General features: G+C 43.3%; 1 protein-coding gene and 1 long non-coding RNA gene across 10 annotated transcripts in view; one reads left to right on the plus strand and one right to left on the minus strand.

The window, feature by feature from the left end:
• The first annotated feature begins 748 nt into the window (after positions 1 to 748).
• LOC135305311 (uncharacterized) lies at positions 749 to 21,575 on the plus strand. Of its 8 annotated transcripts, XR_010366533.1 has the most exons (7): positions 749 to 1,523; positions 5,308 to 5,349; positions 8,688 to 8,789; positions 9,597 to 9,676; positions 13,544 to 13,687; positions 15,070 to 15,172; positions 15,283 to 17,040. It is a non-coding gene; the product is annotated as an uncharacterized LOC135305311 (long non-coding RNA). The 8 variants fall into 8 exon arrangements; XR_010366532.1 differs by having other exon boundaries at positions 8,688 to 9,676; XR_010366530.1 differs by having other exon boundaries at positions 5,308 to 9,676.
• LOC135305308 (BEN domain-containing protein 5-like) overlaps positions 21,396 to 22,948 on the minus strand; it is an 876,852-nt gene continuing 875,299 nt past the window's right edge. For both annotated transcript variants that reach the window (XM_064428810.1, XM_064428809.1), the window contains exon 13: positions 21,396 to 21,561. In XM_064428810.1, the coding sequence (XP_064284880.1) occupies positions 21,438 to 21,561 (124 nt within the window). In that variant the 3' untranslated portion in view covers positions 21,396 to 21,437. The remainder of the gene's footprint in view (positions 21,562 to 22,948) is intronic.

The raw sequence follows: 22,948 nt of genomic DNA on the forward strand, positions 1-22,948 counted from the left end.
CAGATGGTAGCAGTATTAAAATGGTTTATTGCTTATTTTCAGCTACCTTTCATATGTATGCTATTTAGAGGGTTAAATAATGTGTTAAAGATTGTGAGGTATGAGATGTTATGGTAAGTGTGGCCATATAAGAACAGAAGATAGATAAATGCTGAAATCAAAAATGGTATCATGTTTGTGATGAGAATTTAATATCCATGTGCAGTGCCCTGGAACAGAAGTACTTTATAGCCCTTGAAAAAGGAGCACAAGGCAGGACAGAAAGCTTCTCCAAAGTGATAAGGCAGTGATGAATTTCAGTGCTTTTCCCTGGCAAACCTTCTGGTCTGCGGAGTTTCTGCCCCTTCTCCCTGCTGGGCCTTGGGAAGGAAGGCTGCTGCTGCAGTGCTTTCCTTTCCAGCCCTTTCTGCAGCAGGGAGACCCAGCTGGATCTTCTAATTTCTGTTAAATGCATGATTTACATTTGCATTTGCACTGCAGGAACAGTAGTGCAGGAACCTGGGTGACAATGAGGGAAAACCCAGACTTTTACTAAAAATCCATTTCTAATAAGAAGAAAACAGTTAACGAAAATAACAAAAAAGTGCTTGCTCCTGTAATAGAGCTGAGATTTTAACTGCTGTAAAATTTCCCTGCTGTGAAAGCACACAAATTCCTTTGCTTTTACAGCAATAAATCTTCTTGTAGTACTACTTGTACTTAGTTCCATGTATTAAAAGACTCTGAATGACTTCTCTGCATTGTGTTATTTTTTCTTTTACAATCTACTCCAGTTATGGGCTTCACCTTTTCTTGTCGTCTGGGCCCTCTAACATGGCTGCTATGGAAGAACTGTGATGTCATCAAAATACTCAGTTTTGCTTTTATTTCTACCATTGCAAACTAGAAGTAACTGCCAAAAGATTAAAGTCACACTGGTTTAAGATAATTACCACAATATTTATATTATACTGTTGCAGTTCTTGTGATGGTCAGGCATCAGGAGAGTAATATAATTGAAATTGCAATGAAATGCACTACAAAATAGGTAAAGTGGGAAAAAGAGGAAGAGTCAGGTTTGCAAACAGTGGATATTGTACAGTTCAGAATCTAAAAAATACTAGGAATTAGACAGAATTAGATCAGATCAGGCTGGAGATCAGTGAGCAAGCCTGACATCACTGAGTTTGTCAGAGGCTCACTTTCAGCTAAGAAGCCAGGAATGATTTTCTCCATTTCTTAGGAAGCAGAACGCTGGGTGCAAAGTGGTATTTCACAGTCATCCTGGCAATTGGAGTGAAGGGAATGAAGGAACTTTCCACATTTTGCCGCCCTCTGCTGCAGTTCTTAGGGATGTTGTCAGAGGTCCATTTCTACTTTGAGCCCCTGATGTTGCCCAGGCAGCCAGAGGAGACATCTCTGTTCCTGCACCTCGAGCCTGTTATTTAAGTATCATCACCGAGCACAACTGACTTACCATTAATAACTGAGGAGAATTCCAGGAAGGCATCTGCTCAAGTAACAGCAATAAATTACAGGATATGGTAAGATTTCCACATTAGAAAGGCAAACAAACAAAACATAAAGACTGTGTTACTTTAGAGAAGAGAAAAATAAGATGTGGTACAAAGGAGGCACATAAGGGATTGAATAACATGTATAAATAAATTCTTTTGTTTGTCCATGCCTGTTTATCCTTTCAAAGGACACGTGCAGTGAAATTAAAAGACAACAAAATCAAAACTGATAGATGAAAGTACTTTAGATAGTGGAACTTGTAATCACAAGATATATTCAACGGCATTCCAAACAGAATTAGGGTGCTCTGGGGACCCCACTGGACAATACCCCCTTGCATTAATTTTGATCTTCTGACTCACCGTGGAGTTAAATGTGCAATCCACAAAAGTTGGTCCCTGTGCAAAGAATTGTAGTAGAGGAAAACAGGCAGCAGAAGTTAAGACTAAATAATCCCAGAACACTATAGAGCAGAGCTGGAATAATTTTGTGAGAGATTCTAATAGGATCTAAGGGGACCAAAGTGAATTGGATTACTGCAGACAGTAATGTAACAGGGAAAGGTAGAGTGCTAGATTATTGATGAGGACAGAGGATGGAGATTACCTGAGGGTGTCAGCACACTCCTCACAAAATACATTTTCATCTAATCTTTCTACTTTAAAGCAGGAGAAAAAAGTTGCCCAGACGTTCCCATTCATTAATATCTATTGCTTTTGAAAAAGGCCACAATGATTTTGTTGATCCTGTCTTATTGAGTGTCTTGCTCTTTCCTGACGTGCAAAGACACGACTGGGCAGAGCTCTTGGCTTTCTTGATAAATCTACAAGTTGCTACAGGCAAAAGGCCACCTGCTCATGTTTTTATGTAGGTGAAGCAGTGACCTTTCTTCGCCGTGCCCTCCCAGTCTCACCAGTGCCTTTTGCATGGCATTTTTAGTGCACATCTGGAGAAACTCAGTGCCTCTTTAACATTTCACCGTGGCTCATTCATGACAGAGCAATTCGTCCATTTTGCTGCTAAGTCAATACTCACTTTGGTGCGTGTGAGCATTAGCTTCACTCATTCTTGATGTGTATCCTGCCTGCAACAGCAACAACAAAAAAAATTAATAGGCAAGCAATCTAAAGACACTGAAGTTTTCTTAACATGTAAGCTGTTTTCCAGGTCTGCTGAATTCTTTTTCGACTGGCTGCAGCTAAAGAAATCAAACCTGATTTGATTACAGCCACTAGAGGAATATTCCAGATCTTGAATTCAGTTGTAGTAATTGGAAACTCGTGTTGTAAAGGAATCATCTAAATTCATCTAAGAGATAACTTCTTTGAATACAGTCTTAGGAATCCGCAGATGGCACAAATTCAATCAGCCAATACAGCATTAGCTTTGTACCCCAGAAAGTTCCTAGTTTCTCCCTTACTTGGTTCAGAAGAGGTAACATTTTTTTTTGTGCTTTACATTTAAAATAAATTGTCTTAGATGGAGACATTGCCCCAGCAAAGTTTTTGCCAGAAACAAAATTCTTCTAACCAAGTTATAAACCCCTGAAAATAGGGCTTTATAATGGGACTGCTGATAGACCCTTAACAATAGCATTGTGAATAGTGCTGCTATAATTAATGATACTTCAGAAAGATTTATGGTCCTTAGGAAGAGATAAAACAGAAATATCATTGCTTCTTTGCCTCCCATCATTTTATCCTCTATGAAATTTTATGTGAAATAAGTCAAATGAAAAATGTAAGCTCTTAATCTTTTCCCAGAGTCCTGTCTCTCACTTGATGAACACTTTCACAGAATAAATTAGAGCTTTTTATTCCTTATGTATGTACAGCTTTGTATTTAAAAAGCAAAGAAAAGAACATTTTTGGCTTGGGAAAACAACTCAAGTCAATGGTCATGGAGGAAGCAAACATGAGTCACTATTCTTGTCTGTTCTTCTGCCACCACAGCGACAATGACTCTTGTCCTGCAGTAGTTCTGAGCAGCTTGGTAGTGTCCAAAAGTGCTCTGTAGGGAAGATTCTCAGCTGATGGAAAGTCAGCCACAATGACTGTGGCTGCGACAGCGAGAGCCCAGTGGCCTGAGCAGAAAGCCAAAAGCTGTGGCTTGATTACAGATAGTGCCTTTGTGAAAACACAGAATACTATATGGATATTTAATTTAACTGGGAAAGGCATAGCAAAAATCAGTTACTGGAGGCTGAAGCTATAAAAAAATTGAATTAGATATTTGGCATTATATTGTAACAGAGAAAGGGAGTAACCACTGGAACAGGCTATCAAAGAGAAAGTGAATTCTCCATTTCCTGACAATACCAAAGGAAAATGAGAAGCTGACAGAAGAAATGCTTTTGTTGAAACAAAACATATTTTAGCCAAAAATAAAAGAAGATTGACAACAGTATTTAATGGCCTGTGAGGTACAGGAGGCTGCCCTGACAGTATATTCTGTGTGTGAACACTGTGACTCTGTACAGCATTTTAACAAATAATGGTAAAGCACTGCTTACTGAGCAGAGATCAGGGGACAGGGCTCTGAAGGATTTGCCTTTGAGCCTGTGCCCTGCAGCACCTGGCACTGCCCAGGGAGCTGCTGGGGAGTGGCAGGGAATACCAGCTTCTGAGGCTTCTGAACCTGCAGGGGGAAAAGCTTCACCTCTGGGCAGCCAGGCCAAGGCAGCAGCTGAAGAGGGGCTGAGAAGTCACAGATTTGGCACAGGGCACCTGGAACAGCAGTTAAGGCTCAAAATCCATCACATCCAGATAAAGGGTCTGGCTTGTGCCAGCCTCACCCAGCTCAGATGGCATCAGGAACTTGTATTCCAAAAGCCTCTGCAGTGTGTCAGGAATTTTGTCCCTCTGCCCATTAAAGTAGAAGCATTTGAGCATCTTCCCTGTTATTTTGATTGACAACAGCAAAGTCACTAGAGAACCTGAAGGACTTTCTCGCTGGCTTGTTTGCCTGTTACAAATCATAGTTTTTTATATTACAGAAAAAAACCTGAAATGCTGTTTTGAAATAATAACTGAAGTTAGTTTCTAATAGGAAGCTCTGAGATCTATGCTCAAATTCCCCATAAATTATAATATTGCTCCTTTAAAATGTCTCCAATCCATCAGGAACAGAGAGAGATATTTTTTATATATATATATATATATATATATATATGCTTAAAAAAATAGGGATTTTTTTTTTATGACAAGAACTTTTGGTTTTCAATGGAATTCACTTTGGAGGGCAGAACATTTTCTTTTTCATTGTAAGAAGATTTGTAAAGGGGCAGGATTGTGGCTATTATTAGAGTTCTTCCTAAAGAAAATCATCAAATCCTTTACAGCACTAGGCAGATCTGGGCTAAAAAGTATAACAGGATGGTATAGAGCAGGCCAGATAGCGACAGAGAGAAAGTGGAGCAGGGAGAAAGAAAAAAATGGAAACCCACAAAGAAGAGCAGATGCCAATTAGAATTCTTGCAGGCTGCAGCAAGGAGTGAGCATAAGAAGCTGTAGCAAAAGAAAGGGTAGAGTGGATTAGTGTTAATCAGAGACATGGGAAAGTAGGGAAGGTTTTAAATGAGCTTTTGGGTTAGCAGCTCAAAAGAGAATTCCAGATCCATCAGGTGTAGGGGCAAAAATAAAATTCAGAATAGCAGAAGATACATCTGAATCCTGAGTAATTAACTTCTGAAGGTAATAGACATTTTTTGGAAGTAGAGGCCTCTCTCTCTTTCTGTCTAGCACTGTTATCCTAGTAAAAGAGTGCACTTAGTATTATAAGAAAGTGACTCCTACCTGTTTTCTTTTTCAGTGTCTTAATGGTATATACACACACCACCTTGTTAAAGGAAAGGTAAGTACTAATGAACTAGAACTTCCCAATCTCTGGCAATAAATTTGCCCAAACACAGAGTGCAGATGAATTGCCTCCAGAGTTGGGTGAGTTACACCAGGTAAGAGGCTGGCACAGTATGGGACAGTCATAAGTGGTCTGAAGATCTAGGGGTTCAAGATGAGTTTCAAAATCCACTAGAGACATTGCTGACTTCAGTAAACCCTAGAGCAGGATGGCTGGAGTGCAAGGGTTGGGGGTCTTCTTACAGCTCTCAGATATGAAACATCCCTTAACATTTCTGTGCTGCCAATTTAACTCCCTGTAAAATGCAGACACTAACACCTAGTCACTAAAAAGGCAAAAAAACCAAAAGTGGAAAAAGGAGAGCCCCCACTGATTATCTGTTCTTGGAGGCTCTACAATGCTATAATTAACAATCCCATTTCTAGCTGTTTGTGTTTCTTTTACATATGAATCATCATTAAAGGTTAATGAGAAAACTAACACTATATGAAAAGGTTGTTTTCTCATTATTTAAACATTTTCATTTTAAAAGCTCTATGTATTCCTAGAATATTATTAATTTATTATTTGCTAAACAATATCTTAACCAGTCCCTTTTTATTTTCTCACATGGCATAATTTTAAGCAACTGCAATCAGTGCCCTTAGTTCCACTCATCAGTTCTGAATCTCTGCACTGCTGAGTCTCCAGCAGAACAAACTTCATCCAAACAAAGCACAGACATGTCCATCAAATCAGCCAGAGCTTCTGACACGCACCTGGTGCCAGCTTGGTGCTCTGCTGTTGGCTTTACACTGGCTGCCAGAGGAACAGAGGATTCTGGATCCAGTGTCATGTTAGCTTAGCACAGAGAGGTGATGCCTAACGTAGCATAAACCCCATCAGCACTACACCAAACCTTCCATGTTATTTTTAAACAAATTTCAACCATCAGAGTGAGCATGTATGAGATTGGTGCTTTACATCAGTAGATCCAACACTGAGAGCCGTAAAGTTGCAGGTTGGTCACACCCAAGCCTGCAGTAAATTTTACACTGTGATAAAACAACCTTGAATTCAAATAAAACCTACAAATCATTTGTCCATTTTCAATGCATTGGAATATATTATGGTGTTGAAAACAACTCTTCTGGTAGAAGATGAACCCTATATTACAGCCTCAAAGCAAGCCACCCATGCTCATGGCCATGAGGGGAAAAGATGAGCACGCAGGGAACAGAAACCCAAAAGTTTGCTCAAGTTCTCACTCCACACCAGGGGTGCACGTGCCAGGTTTTCCAGTTGGATGTGACTCTCTCTTAATGACTAAAGTTAATAAAAAAACCCCTCTGAAAACAGGACTTCACGACAGAAACGCCTACACAGCTGTAAGAGCCACTTCTCAAATGTTCCTCTGCTTATGAACCACAAGACTAATATGGCAAAATTTGCCGACTTTTGCAGTTTTTCCCTCTTTTGTTGAAACTAATGAGTCACGATTAGAGTAATGCTTTTCTGTGACTCTGAAACCATTTTGCCTAATGAGGTACTAAGTCTTTATAATTAGGCCCAGAAGGGAGTTAGGACATGGCCCCTTAAGAGCAATAATTATTTAGGTTATTTATGGTAATAAAAAATTGAAAATAGGAATTCTTCCTCAGAATGCAACTATTTATTCTTTTACATATTGCCTAATAGGCAATTACCCTATTAAGGCAACGTTTTGTTGCTAAAGACATTAATTGAAATGTAAATTAAATGTAAATCAGCTAATTAAATTGATATGTAATGAACTTGTCATGCAGGCCTTTGAGATCAGATGCATTCTGCTAATAAACAAGTGTTTTACTGGTGCCATTGCTCACTGGAGTTAAGGTTGTTTAACGTGTTGTGTCGATAACATTCTCCCATCCCAAATTGAAAGGTTTGGATTGTGTTGTTAGAGCCCAGAATGAAGCTGGCACTGGCACCTTCAGGATTTACTCCGTCCTATTATTTCCTGATCAACTTCATTGCAAGGCAAGGTGTTCCTCTAATGGGAAGTGCTGCACATCCCATTGGGTTGTGATCGAAGCTCTGTCTGTTCCTTCTGCTCCCCAGAAATGACAAAACACTTTGTGAAAGCCCTCTCCAAGATCAATTCTGCTGTATTAGGTGGCTTCTGGAGGGGTTAATGTTATTTCTTTCTCCACAAACTGTGGCCAGTTCAGCAGAGGTAATGAACCCTCACAGCAGTGGGAGGATAACTCTACACATTCCTGAAATAGAAATAAAATGAGAAATGAAGCAATCAGAATTTGCTTGGTGATTATGTTGACAACATACAAGGTAAACATCAAAGCCAATACAGCAACAGGAGAATGAGCTAGAATAACCTTCTGTGCTGGCCATAAGACACACGTAACCTTCAGCATCAAAGTGTGGGCTTGTGTCAAGCTGTAAATTAAAGGGAAAGAATAGGAAACTATCAGTTCTCCTACAAAACAAACCATTTTCCTGCAGCTGCCATTTGAGCCAGACCTACTGGCAAATTTCTGGCAAAAACTGAGGCCCTGTATTGAAGGTATCTTGGAGGACAAAAGTCCCTCCCCTGCCAGATACATTGACAAAACTCACTGACTCCAATTAAGCAACAGTAAGGCAAATGTCATACATTTTGCTTTCAAAAAATCTCAGGTCAGCACCTTATAGAACTCACCGCCCACTTATGTTCACATCATGCAGACATTCCAAGTGCTCAGTCACAAAGCTTAAGCACATGTAGCAAAAAGGGCTGTGGAAGCAAGTGAATGGGAAAAACAGTTTGGACTTGTGGAAATCCAGAAAGTTTTCCTGGATCCATCATGCTGTAGCTGCACCTGAGCATTAATGCTTAATTATTTTGTCTGGAATAAATCAGATGCTGAGTTTATAATTTCTTCTATCCAGAGAACCTTCAACCCTGCAATCCTTCAGGGCCTGGGGATATTTAATAAACATGTCAACAACCACTCTTCTTTAGCTTGAATGCAGCATCTTGTTTTGTCCTACTGAAGAACACTCCAGTTTGAAGTTTACAGAGCAATTAAAGACCCTCATGGGGCCCCAGATATTGTCAGCATATGTAGATTAGTAATTGTCAAGTTTCTCCCTAAGGCTGAAGAGCTCTTAGTCAAATTCCAGAGATCATCAAATATTCAGATTTCAGTGGACCTTGTGTCATACACAACATAGTGGCATAATTAAACTAAAATGTTTCTTTTCTAATAAACTTTTGGATCTGTATTTGTTTCGATTATTATTTTTAATTAGCTATGATCACAAAATAAAAAAGTACATCAATCTAAATCTGCAATTTTGCTGCTTCCAAAAAGCCACCCTGTTTGAACCTTTCTCTTAAAGAAGTTGGGATTTGGAGACCACACTTACGCTGACTTGCAAAGGCCTGATGGAGCACAAACCTCAGCAGACAGGAGGTACAGTTCCTTCTCTGACTTCTTTCCAGTCGACACCTGGTCAACAGGGCATGATGCTGCCATCTCGAGCTGTGTCTTCATTGATGTGGTGGCTTGGATTAGCTCAGGTTTTAGTTTATTCTTGGCTAGTTTTGATGTCTGTGAACATTGATGTAGATCGAAACAATATTAAAAAAACAAAAAAAAAACTTTAGAGGTCAAGAAGGGAATTAGTGTAAGGATCCTCCCAGCCTAGGGTCTTACTGTAGTGACTGACTCCAGCCTTCCCTGTTGTTTGAGCCCTCTGCCTGCCACACTGGGCAGTCAAATACTCACCTGAATTGTTGCCTTTCTTTGAATCTTGCATGGTCCAGCTCTCAGAGATCAAATAAGTGCTCTAATATGGTAAAATGGATGCACAAGAGCAACTGGGTGAAGCTTTCCTGCATTAAGACTGGCCTGTGCACGTTCCTCCAGCTGGTTCCCCCACAATCCATTGGACTGTGGTCCTAGGGCTTGGAAGGGTCAAAGTGTTGGTCACTGGTCTGCATCCATCATTGGAGTCACATTTCATTGAGCTGTGTCTGTGGACAAAGCCTGTAGCAAGGAGGAAGTTGTTACAAACCTTTCTGATGTTTCTGACCTACAAACTCAGATTTCAAAGCTGCATTTGGGATCTGAAAGTTTAATTCCTGGGAAAATGAAAAAGAATTGGGCTTGGAAATTGTGAAGGTAGGTTTAATAATCTTCATTACAGCACGTTACATAAAAGAGCTAAGTTACTGCTCATGAGTAGATCTTAATTTCCATGCTGTTCATATTTCCTAGGTGTAGCAGAGGACAAACTGGCAGTGCTTGGAAACGGACAGAAACCTTTTGTTAACCCCAGACTGCCCATGCACACACAGGTGTGTTCTGATTTAGACTCAGACAAATGTGTCCAAATGAGCAACATTTCTCTCCTCAGGCTGGTCAAGTGAGTAGGAAATCCTGTTTGTGTGTCCAGGAGGAAAGTCTTTATTACCTCCATTACTGCACTTCAACGACATTTCTCCCTCTGTAAATCCCATGTTATTTGTCACAACTTACCTGCAGTGCTGAATACAGGCAGCTCTGAAGGCTGAGATCTCTCACTAGCCCCAGAACAGACAGCTGAAGTATCTCCTTCTCAACACAAGGATAACCTGAAGCCAGCAGGTAATTTCAGAGTGGTTTTCTGCAGTCTCAAGCTGACTTTAAATCAAAGCTCTATTATTTTGCCTCCAAATCTTTCAAGCCTCCATGTCCCCAAGCCCCTTTGTGAACTAAATCGTCATTTATTGAAAATCACTTAAATTCTTCCCACTGCTGGGTAACATCCACTGTTGAGGTGGCTCTTCTGCACTTGGTCCACTGCATATGGCAGAATTGAGTGCTCCTTTCTTTTCAGAAGCCTCTTTCTGGGCTAGGCTATGGAAACTGGATCCAAGCCGCACAAAGAAAGTTGGGCCATAAATAGTAGCCCAGGAGGAGATCTCAAGAGTCTCAATAAAAAAAAAGATAAAAAACTTTCCTCACATTCTTCCTATGATGATACGTCTCAAAATTATTAATTTTTCTTGTCCTGTATCATATCTTAGGCCAAGCTGTTTTTCCCAAGTGAATTGCAACGTGGCCTTTGGTTCAGTGAGTTTAACTGAAGCGTGGCTATCTCGGAAAAGGACTGTTATCTGTAATAAAGTAACTCCTTCAAATTTATTTTCTTGATCTTGTACTTTGGTTGGGCTGCCAGAGTCATAATGCCTGGAAAAGTATCTCTCACCTAGGGCCATCATTTTAAAGGACTTTAGATTTTTAGGGGCTGGATGGCGTCATCTGCTTGCATGGATTTTGTCAGTGTATTCCTGTGAGTGAGCCAGCCTGAGCTGTGTGCTAATTTCCCATCTCCTCTGTGGTTGATGACAGTCCCTGGCTCAGTGAGATTTCACTTTTGCCCGATGGATTCTTCTTTCCCTGCCCTCCCTGAGATATATTTTCTAAGCACCAATTTCACTCCAAAATTAAAGATGAAATTTAAAGATTAGGGACTGCAGGGTTTTTTGTTTTGTTTTTTTTTTTTTTTTTCTTCCAAAGGCATTTCAATGTCTTGTACTCATTGATTGAGTTAGGTATCTAAATCATCCAGAGCAATCTGGCCCCCATTCCAAATTAGGGGATGTAAAAGGCCAATTTGCCTTTTAAAAGCTCTCCAATTTAATCTCCTGCTGTGCGATTAGTGCCACGCGTAATAAACACATTGTGAGCAGCACGCCGAGGGCAGGTGTGGGTGAGGTAATGGATCCCACCGACTGCCTGCACTACAAATGCCAGGAATATCAAATACTGCCTGCACCAGTCTTAGTCCCAGTCAATTCTAATTACTTGAGTGGACTGACTCCAAATTCAGATGTGCTGTGGTGTAGCTGAGGTCAGGGTACAGTACATGATTCTTATCTTAATACCACTGTAGTACTGGAAAGGTCAAACTGAGCATCGTGCAAGGAGAAGAGGTACTGGCTCTGTTAAAATTATTCTTCTCTCCACTCCCTGAACAAGGGGATGAAGATTGTGTCTCTGCTGAAGAGTGTTCTGACATACTGCATATTTAAAATAAAAAAAACCAAAAAAGAATGGAGGAATAATTCCTGCAACAATCCCTTACTGAGCCTTCCTAAGCTTTGCTTGAAACCTTGGAGCACTTGGTCTGCCAATCCTTCGAACTACAACTACACCAGAGTCAGAGGCCAGGGAGGGCAACATTGCCCCTCCAGGCAGGGGTAGTTTCCAGTCCTGACCATTAAGAAAAGCCAGCTTTACCTACCAAATAACATGTTCAGAAAACATTAAAACCCTGTGTTCGTTTGTAGGTATTCCTACTGTTGGAGGAACAGCTGATGAGAGGGGCACAAGGCTGAACTTCCCTTTTCCACTTGCTTACCACTATCCCACTTGAACAGCTGTACAGCACCCCCAAATAGGAGTGTTCCCTGCATGCCAGTCGTAGCATTTTTTTCTGTTTTGCATTGGTTTTCTTAACTTTATTAGGTAGTGAGTGAATATCTAGGATCAGAAGTGGTTTTAGCTGGGCTCAGCTCGCTGTTAGGAGGTGTTATTATCTGTACCCATTTCCAGTGTAACTTCCCAGGAGCCCACACATTGGATGCCAATCCATAGCCATTCTGCTCATTTAACTTCAGCTATCTCTAAAGTGTTAACTGCTGAAAGCAGAAACATGAAACCCTGCAGCAGAGAGAGCTGATTAGAATTCAGCCCACTGTATCACCCCTAAATAGGAAATAAAGAATACATGGCTGTGATTAATCGTCCATAAATGGCCACTGCCTGCTTCCTCTACTCCATACAAACACAGTCCACGTATTTATTCAGTCACCAAAGGAGTAACAAGATCATTCCTATTTGTTAGGACCTGGGGTTTAAGCAAGTACTTAAAGGGGAGCTCAGTTCTTGTGGGTCTGTGGACATGCACACACCTCTGCTTTTCTGTCTGGTTTTCACTATCCATGAGATAAATCAAAATTTCTTTTTTAAAAGGCGTACTTGCCTATAGATCAAAATACATTGAGATGCAAAATCACAGCAACGTCAGTTTTAGTAAAGTGATTTTTATGATATTGCAAACATCAGTCTCTATGGATTGGCAATAATTGTACTATTAAGAAAAAATGTTTTGCTTTTTATGTGTTGCAGTTGGCCAAATCTGATACCAGGACACTGGGGAAAAAAAAAAAAATTAAAAAATCCTGTGATGCACAGAAACCTGACCTGTAGCTTGAAGCACTGGTGGGTAAAGCCTGTTTTTACCAGTTGTGGATACAGTTCCATTGCAGCACCAGCTTCCCTGCTTGTGGTTCAGCTGAGCTCAGCAGAGCAGGGCTGCCCTCACCACTGCTCCCTGGCAAAATGCAGAAATATCTTTCCTTTGCTGAGGTTTGCAGTCCAAGGGCTGCATCTATGAACAGAGTGCTGTCTCCAGAGCCTTCATCCTCTGCTGTCACTGGGTGCTTGGTACACCAGGAAATACATCACGAAATACACCCTGGAAATACCACTGGCACAGGCATTGCAGTGGCACTGCTGGTCTGGGAAGGGGAGGTGACACTTTGGAGATTTGGTCCCTTTGCCCCCACTTTCCTGAATGTCTTTAAGTAAATCCCTTGGGTTCTGGGTGCCCCAGTTCCCCAGCTGATCAATGTGGCTTGTGAGCTACAACCCTCATTAAAGCACTGGAGATCAAGGAGTGAAAAATGCTGCACCACAGCTAAATATTGATATTATTACCCTGTAAAATGGTGTAATTGCTGGTAAAGGGCCAGTAAAATTGTCAAAATCATGTGTAAGAAACAGGAAGCAGAATCACAGAATGGATGATGTTGGAAAGGGTCTTGAGATCACCTTGTCCATCCCCTCCACTCAGGCTGAGTTACCTACATGGAGTTGCCCAGGGCTGTATCTGGCTGGGTTTTGAATATCTGCAGGGATAGAGACCATAGCCTACTCCAGCATTTGACCACCCTCATAGTTAAAAAGAATTTTCTTGTGCTCAGATGGAATTTAATATATTTGTTTTAATTTGTGCCCTTTGCCTCATGTGCAGCATGTGGTCCCCACTGCCTCCCTGAGGGATCAGTGAGGCCCAGACAGGGGCTGCATGTGACCAGATGGGATTTGATTTTCCCCAGTCACCTTTGAAATCCCAGTGTTCATTCTTTTTTTCCCCTCTTGATTTTCCTCAACAGGCTACTTTTGCTTGGCAGTACCAGCTTGTTGAACCAGTGGGTTTAACAGCCTCCCATCGCATGGAGATGCTCTAGCACCATCCAAGGGCTCCACACCCCCAGGAAGTTAGCAGAGATTGCCCAGCAATAGGGAGCCTTTCCCAGGTGAGCCTGTTGTAAAACAGTGATTACCACCACCACAAGATTTTTCTTCTAGGAGAAAAAAACCTCTCTTGCCTAAAGATGTTATCATGCATAATTCAGGGAAGAAATCCATACTGCATTTAAAAGATTACATCTTATCATCCAGGGTACTTATTAGCTTGATGATTTAAAAGTAGATGGGGATAGAGCCTTTCCTGCTATTCTGCAGCAGCATCAGTGCCTTGTGCTGATGAGTGATGGCCTCGTGGCTTGGTTTGTGACTGAACTGCTTTTCTGATGCCACAACTGGTCCAGATGGGGTGGAGAAATTCCCAATTTGTGGTGAGCAGCCCTGGCTCTGTTAGTTTGTGGGTTTCACCAGACCACCATCCCTCTTCTTCCTGCTGGGTTTGGTTATGTTTGTGGCAGGCAGTAACAAGGGGTCAGTGGTGTTCAGCTCCTCTGGTTAATGCCCTGTCCAGGAGCACACAGGACTCCCATCTTCCCAGGGGGAGGGGAAGATGCTTTGGGACAGCCAAAGGCAGGCATCTGGACACTGAAATGGTGAGGAGGTTGGAACAAAATTCAGGCAGATTTACCCTAGACAGTGCTAGTTGTTCTGATGGCTCTTGGTGATTTCCAAATACACGTTCCCCTTCCCAGAACATGCCCTCCTTTTGACCTGGTATATCCTATGCTGCATGGAACCTCGCTCAGAACAGGGCTGGGTTTCCACCTCTGCCCTCAGACTGTGCAGATTGTTACCATTTTTCTAAATCAAGGAAAACCTTTTTTTTTTTTTTTTTTGACTCCAACCCACACATGGGCTGTTTTGAATCCAAATACAAATTTGAAAAGTGTAGTGTAAGTTTAAAAATGGCATTGCACCAGCAAAATAATTTCATTCAAATACCAGGTGCACCAGAATGAACTTGGAGAGGGAGAACTTGGTTATGACCATTATTTTTGCACCATCATTCTGTCCCTCTTATGTCTTGAGTCTCCCCTGCATCACGAGGCAGGACATAGCAAAACTGGCCATTCGTGGCAAAACTACTCCAGGTCACCATATCAGGACTTATTTGCAATACCTAAATGAAGTAGTTTGTTTTTTTTTTTAAGATTTTTGGGCTTATTCTGAGCTACATACATGTATTAAGAATGAAAATATATTGAAGTTGAGTGAGGATGCTTAGGAAAACTTGATTTTTTTAATCAAATATATCCTGGGCAAGAAAAATTAACCCCAAAAGGTGGCACCTGCACTGATTGTAGGAAGTGGCATGGGGGTTTCTAGGGTATTTCTCTGTGTGGATTTCCACACAAGCTCTCATCTCAGAGATTTCCTGATTATATCATGGACTTAGAACTAAATGATAACCTGGGGACTCTGATTTTTACAGCCATTTCAGGCAGAAATCCTCAGATGAATGGCTTGGGAAGTCTCAGGATGGCTGAGTGACAGCTCGGTTCAGGAACGGGGTGTACTGAACATGAAATGTGAGAGTGAGTAAAAAGGAAGCATTTTGCAAAAACCCTTCTCCTGTTTCAAGGCTGAGAGGTATGAAATGTCTGCATTTAACAGTTATTAATAATTCCTGCTTACTCTCTGCCAGCACTGCCTTGGGAGCATCTGTGTGATTTAGCCAAGCACCCATGGCCATCACTCAACTGGCTGCTGTGACTCAGGCATGGAGCCTCATTCACTTCCCTCACTGGCTCTGTGACCCGCTTCTGTCCTGCTTCAGCTCACTTCATCTGCCTGAGTCTTGGGCCACCATGTGAGAAATGGAAAAATTATATATAAAGCAACATTAGTATGAGGTAAAAATCATGGGGGTTTGGATGGCAGACATGAATCACAGAGATAAATATTTCTCACCTTATCCTAAATCTTGCAATATCTGATCCATAGAAGAGCTAAGAGTTGCAGCCAAGATTTCCAGGGTGAAGTCCTGACTTTATTAAAAATAGCAAAATGCTTCTTCACCTAAAAAAACAAAGGTTCAGCCCCTGGAGGCTGAATCACAAGCTCTGTGGGACCCATGTTCCCATGCCAAAAATGGGAGAAGAGGGGGGGACTCAAGACTCGCATGCTGAAGAGCACCTCTATGCTCTAACCAGTTTCCTCAGCTAAAGTTAAACTGTGCTTCTCCCCCTTTTTTCTACCCTCTTCTTCCTACTTCTCAATCAAGCCTCCTCAGACATACTTCGTGTTTTCCACTTGGTGACTCAGCATCAGCTGCTCAAACTCTTTGGGAGCATGACAGGGCTGTGACCGACTGAGAGGGAAAAGAAATCTGCCTTAGGGGACAGAGAAATGATTAAGTGCTAAGTACAACATGAATTTGCCAGAAAGCAACATCCCCACCAAGAGCCTGCTGTCTCCCTGCAGGGCTGTGCTCAGCCTTCAGACTTGTGAACACCAGTGAGCAGATTTAGTGCTCGTGGCAGCTTTGGAAGGGGCATCACACAACAAGGATAATGCTCAGGGCCTAAAATAATCACACCTCTAGAAATTTATTAATCCAGGCTTAAAATGGGCCCTAAATGCTGTTGAACAATCCTCATCAATCTTAGCAGTACATGCATGGAGCAACCCCAAAAACTCCCTGCCTTCACCTGGCACCAAAGGGAAAAAAGTACAAATCCTCAGCATTTGTTCAGGCTGCTTTGGTTGAAAGTATCAGGGGTAACAACCCTCAGAGTGCAAAATGAACAAGGGGGTCTTTATACCCATAATAATTTTGTGTACATAACAGGGAAGCACAGTATGATATTGACTCCCTCATGGCTGTGAGAAGGACTTCATCCCCAATGGCATAACTTGCTCTAGTACTCTTTTCTTCCAAACACTAGCTGGTAATAAAACCTTCCTTCAGGTACACAGGCTATTGGTAGTACAGTTTGAATTGGCTGGTTTCCGTTCCCACTGCTTCCAGACAGTAAATTTCAAGCCTTACTGGAAAAGCAGCATTTTTATACTTCACAAATTTGGATTCTTTAAAACATTTTCGAAAATAAACAACTTTTTTTGATGAAAGGCTTAATGAAAAAGAAAAATATCTGTTATGTCCATGCCTATCAGTACTGATGCTCCCAGTCTCCCCTGTGTTCCTTCCACAGGAGGATGCAAAGCCCTCCAGATGCACTCAAAAGCATTTCATCCTTCCATGTGTGCTGCTCTGCCATGGAGAGGTGCACAAGATGTGAAATAAATCACACCTCCCCATACAGAGCAGTTGTGACAGCCCCTGACAGCCACGCTGCTGCAGTGCATCCATGTCAGCTGCCCTTGGATCTCTGCTCAGAGCCACCAGATGGGGAGGAACATGAGTTATGAGAGGAGCTCCTCCATGCCAGGCACAACCACAGGAGGGGCTCGGCCCATCCTGAAATTCCCTCTCACGCCACGACCGCCCGGTGCCCAGAGCACTCACCTCCAGAGAAGGACGGGGCCATGGTGGTCACTCCGCTGCTGAGAGTCACTCTGCTGCTCTGGCTGTGCTGTCCATGCCTGGAGGTGATGTGGCTGCACTCGCAGGGTGGTGCTGAGGCAGTGGCCAGGCTGTGCCCGTCCTCCCCCTGAGGGGGCTGTGCGCTGCCCCGGCCACAGCAGCTCCATCCTTGGAGCCCTGGGTTTGCAGGGAGCCCGGGAACTTGCTCTTTGCTGTTAAACTGTGGTTACAGATCACTGAATACTGATATTAAAGCACAGGGAAAACCTCCATCAACTCTGGCAAAGTGCTTTGAAATATTTTTCTTCAGAAGGACAGAGAGACTTGAAGGGGATGGAAACCAGCTCGTTTGCCAGCCATGCCAATTTTTTTCATCAGCCTCCAGTGGAAAAAGAAACAGACTGAGGTCATTCCCATCCAGCACCGTTCCTCTGCCTGCTGAGGAACCTGGTGTAACTTATTTTGATGTGCAAAGAAAGAGGTAGGTAGACACGAACACACACACACAAATATATAGAGCACACACACATAGCCACACGTAATCTAGGAGGCAAAGAGAGAATCTGTACCTGCATTTGTGATATCTTCCTGCACCAGGTAAGGAAAGCATCTTTTTCCTTTTAACCGGGTGCCGTACCTACATTGTTTCCTCGCAGTCTATCTTTAGGTTATAGCAGTTCACAGGTTTTTTCAGCAGATGTGTTATTCAATTACTTCAGGGCTTTTCCATTTGTAATATTGCGAAGCAATGATAGCCAGCAGACTTCACCTGTCTTTTAGAGATAGCCAGCCTGGTAATTTTAACTCTGCCCATTTTATCCACACCAGTAAATCTCATAACATGGTTATAGAGAGATTCCAATTTTTGTAGAATCTTCTCCTGGGAATTCCTGTATACAGTATTGCCATAGTCTGTAATGGACATAACCTGTGATTGGATTAATGTTTCCCTAGTGAAGAAGTCAAAGCATTTCATGTTCCTATAACTGGTTTGCAGCTCTGCAGTAAAGGTCTTTGGTGTGGCAGAGAGAATAATTGCAAACTCAGCCCCAATCAGAATATATAATCCCCTCACAGTGAGGGTCTAACTCAGTGCAGTTAGACTGCCTGTGAAGGGGTTTGTAGTGGGATTTTCTTGTCAGGAGAGCAGAATGCATGGAAAACAAGTTAATTTCAGCATTTCAATATTCATCATCCAGTCCTGTACGAAGGGAGGCAAATACATTGCTACTGCTCCAAGGGAGAGCCCTGCAGCTCCCAGAGCAGGGAATGTGAAGAGGCAGGCAGGGCTTTGCAATGGCCCACTGGTCTCCTCACAGGAAAAGCCCCCCACTCGTGTGCAGATAAACATGTGCCTTTGCTCTTAAGAGTAAATACCATTCTGTCCAAATCAAAGCCTAGTTTTGGACCCATATTGGCTTCTGAACCTGTCAGCATCCCTGGTGTCACCTTACCTTGGTCCTGACACAAGTGACTAATAAGGAATTACTGTTGGGAAAATTCAGCATGAATTACTTACATCTGAGACACGGATCACATCCAGGAAGAAGAGGCTAATGGCAAGCCAGGAGTAAATTCTGAAGCAGGATCTGCCTGCTCAGGTGGAGGAGGAGGAACTTCCAACACTCACATGGGAGGGAAGGGAACTAGAAGCTGGGAACAAAAGGTCTCCTGTTTTCAGCTCCCATGCTAGTCTCCCCAAAAAATGGGATGTGTAAACCCTCAGGCAAACTAGCAGAGACCCCTCAGTGAAAGAAAGGCTCAGGCTCCCATCCCCAGCTGGTCAGGGAGAGCTTTCAAGAACCACAGTTTATTGCAGAACCCTGAAAGCAGCTGTGGGTAAAGCACCATAAAGTCAGCTCTGCCTATGGGGTTCAGGGGAGATGTGACTGGGATCTCAGCATGGAAAAATTGGGTACTGGCAACTGTGGCTTGGCCAGAAGGTGCCGGAGACAAACTGAAAGAGGAAGGAAATGGGAAGCAAGAGCAAAGAGCTTGAACAAGACATTCTGGAACAAGGATAAGGAGGATGGGTTCCAGGATGGGCGTGCTGCCTGGCTGAAGAGCAAGGCAGATGCTCTTGGCAGATAACCTTATGTTTGGATGTTACAGCATTGCTAGGCAGGTGGAGAGGATGGGAAGGTTAGCACCATGGGACTTGACAAATGGGATGTCATCATTCCCCATATGGGTAACTGTCTCCAATCTGTGCTTCCTGTGCCACTGAAAGGTTGGAATGTCTCAGCAGAAAGGCAGCATCTCTGGCAGAGAAGAGCAATCTACTTTAGGTCTGAAGACCTACAGATTTTAGGCTGTGGGGCAGATACCTGTGCAAAAGACAAGTAAGAAGTGGAGACAGTGATTTTCAGGAAAATCCAGTTATTAAATCTAAACTTAAAAGACTGGCTTTTACAAGTCTGACAGAGAGAGCCTGTGACAGCCAATAGCTTCCCAGAACCCAGCCGTCTTGGTTTTGAAGTGATCGGGAGCCTGTGAGGAGGAAGAAATGGAAATGAAACAACACACTCATTCCACAGCTGCTTTTTTCACTTTATTCATATTTCTAGAGTAGTCTTTCTAGCAGCTAAGCAAATATTGAAACTCTCTCATTATATATATATATGTATGTATATATAGTAACATCCAAAAATAAATAATATGGAATTCTGCAAGTGTTTTTGCAATGAACATGGGAAAGAACATTTTAACTTCAGCAAACCAACTTTGAAAATCTTCACTAAAATGCTATAAAACCCAATGATAGTCATAAATTAGCACTAGATTAATTCAAAGGAGAACTTATCCCCCCCTCCACGTACCTTCCAATCCATATCTCCAAGAGGTCATTTTAATTATCTCACTGTCACTGCTATTCATTACTCTGCTTTTGGAGACAGAGAGCCAGCACTGTGCCTTTTGGATGCCTTGGAATTCATCATATGAAGGCATTTTATTCTCCCCAAAATGTACACAGTTTAACCCTCTCACCTTGAAGTAGTGACGGTAGCAGGTTTGCTTGGTGTTTTAAATCATTTTCCTTACAGTGGGATACCTCCTTGCTTTCAAGTGAGGTCCCCTTGTCAGACAGCAACAAAAGAAAGCCCAGCTAATGGGTGGCTAATGCACAGATGAGTTCAGCTCAAGTTTTGGCAGATCCTGAGTAGCTTATCCTTCTTCAGAGGCATGCAGAGCCAAGCTTTTGTCCGTACTCATACCTGCTCACTCCTTCTGGCTGCAGTAATGCAAACTGGGTGGAAACCATGTGCCAGTGGCTCCCAGGAGGTCCAGTGGGATGTGGGACCCAGCTCAGCCTGACTCTGTTCCTAGATCATGGCATTCCCTATGTAATGGGGAGGTGCTGAGGTTTTACTTGGGATTTCTTACACAACACTTTTGTTCACCCCTTTCAGCACTACTCCTCACTCACACTGCCTCAGTCATACATCTTTTGGCGAGTTTGGTCTTTCTAGACCCCAAGCAGTTTTTGATGGAGGACCACTGTCCCTGCCTGTTGGACAGGTCTTGCAGCAAGTTTCATGCCTGCAGCCTGACAGTCCCATTTCTCACATGACCCCTCTCCTCAAATGATCTGATAGAAGAGCAAAAAACCCAGCCATGCAGTGGATGATAAACTGCACACTGAGGAGCACCTGCCTGGCTCCCTGAAGCTATTTATCAGGCTCTCTTAATGCAAGCTAACAGGACTAGCACATGCAGTAGGCATAAGGGCTTCTGAGCCCAGCATTAAAAGGGGAGACATCAGATGGTGCAGTAGAGAAGCCAGGACTCCCTCATTAGCTCATTGTATGGATTACCCCTTTAAAGAGAGAGAAGGGGACTGGTGGAGGAAGGAGAGGCTTTCTCATTTTAATAAATAGCTTTTCAGACACCACAAATGATTTCTGCAAATCTATAAGTTCACTCTTTTTTTCCACCCACAGATAGGGAAGAAAAAAAAAAAAAGCCCTGAAATTGATTCACCATCTATAAATAAAAAAGAATCAATAGTAAAATTTCTAGCTAATTTCCCTCTCCCTCTTTGCTCCTTGGACTATTTGTTATCTTAGAAATATTTGTCTGGGAAAAAAAAAAAAGAGAAACATCATCGATTCCTGACTGCGACGTGTTGCCCTACAGCTCTCCTCTCCTCTCCTCTCCTCTCCTCTCCTCTCCTCTCCTCTCCTCTCCTCTCCTCTCCTCTCCTCTCCTCTCCTCTCCTCTCCTCTCCTCTCCTCTCCTCTCCTCTCCTCTCCTCTCCTCTCCTCTCCTCTCCTCTCCTCTCCTCTCCTCTCCTCTCCTCTCCTCTCCTCTCCTCAGCGAGTGGAAGGAGATGAGTCCTTCAGGTGCGCCTGGCTCCTCTTCTCAGGTTTGCCTGCAGCACGGCCGTTCCCGGGGCCCCGCTGGGCAGTGCATTTGTAGAGTGGCACGTTGTCCTTCCTGCCAAAGGAAGAAGAGAGGACAGGTGCTGTCAGCACGGCGTGCTCCAGCAGCAGGGAACTGCTGTGCATGGGGTGCACTCCGAGGAGAAGCCGCGTGTGACGTCTCGCGGCGAAGTGCATCTGTAAGGAAGGCTTTGGCAGCTCGAGACAAATTAGTGGTGTTAAAGACCAGCTGGTGCCATCCCTCTCTGGCCAGAGCAGGGTTAGTCCTTCCAGGAGGCTTCAAGGGCTTTGTGCTAGCTCTGAGCCCTCCAAGGATCCCATTACTACAGCACTTCCCACTGTTTCCTCCTACCGAGGTCCCTTCATTTCTGCTCATGAACAGCCCTCCTCTCACTGTCAGTATTTCCTTCTGGGGCGTGTACCATTCCCAGGATGGCTGGGTTCACACATCTGCTCACAGCTGGATTGCCCCCACTGCCAGGGGTGTTCACAGCTAGGTCAGAGTTTTTGGGGACAGACTGATTGTGTGGCCAGGGAACACCCAGCACATGATGCCAGCTCTTCCAGCATCCAGACCAGTGCCCTCAGAGCCCACAAACATGTGACTCTGCTATTTCACTGGGCCCATAACTCAATTTTCTAACTCCAATTATCTAACTCCAATTATCTAGCCAAATTTCATGCCAAATTTCAGTTGTCAGTATAGTTTGGAGTTTCCAGTGACTCTTTCAGGCTGCAGCCCCAGCAGAGCTGTGGGAGTTTTATAACTGGCCTCCAAAGGAGCAGGGTTGTGATAAATACAAAGTGCTTTTTGCAGTGATGCCCCAGGAGTTCACAGGGTAAGGACTGAGCTTTTCTCAGCACCACAGAACCAGCTCCCCAGCTTCCCACAGCTTATCTGGTGGAAAGACTTGCTTTGTAACACTTCAGTTCCTGATAAGGAACTAAGTCTCATTACTTGTTTCCCAAACAAAACAGTCCTCTGTGTATGTGTTTACAGTGTGCATGATGAATTTTTGCTACTTTAAGGAAAAATAAATCTCTGTTAACAGTTAATTCTGGAACATTTCTGTTCTGTTTACTTATAGAGCCATTTTGCTTAGAGGCTGTAATTAAAATCCTCCATCTCACAGCCTACCACTCTCACTGCCCCTCCTCCCTCCAGCTCCTGACACTGGTCACAGCAAGATGGGCACAAGTGACCAGACAGCCTCAGCCCTGGTCTGTCTGGGCAGAGCCAGGCCTGGGGAGAAAGGGTCACAGCTCACACCATTGTGTCCAGAGGCCTCGCTTGATGAGGGGCTGGATTGCAGAGAGTGTGGGTCCCTCGTTCAGGGAGGCTCAGCCAGCACTGGGCCATCCCAGAGCAGGGACCTTCCCCTCACAGCCCCTGCCAGCACTGGTGGCTCCCAGTGGGACTGAAAAGCTGTCTCTGAGGCAGC

This window comes from Passer domesticus, chromosome 7 (genome assembly GCF_036417665.1).
Source record: "Passer domesticus isolate bPasDom1 chromosome 7, bPasDom1.hap1, whole genome shotgun sequence".
NCBI classification, from domain to species: Eukaryota; Metazoa; Chordata; class Aves; order Passeriformes; family Passeridae; genus Passer; species Passer domesticus.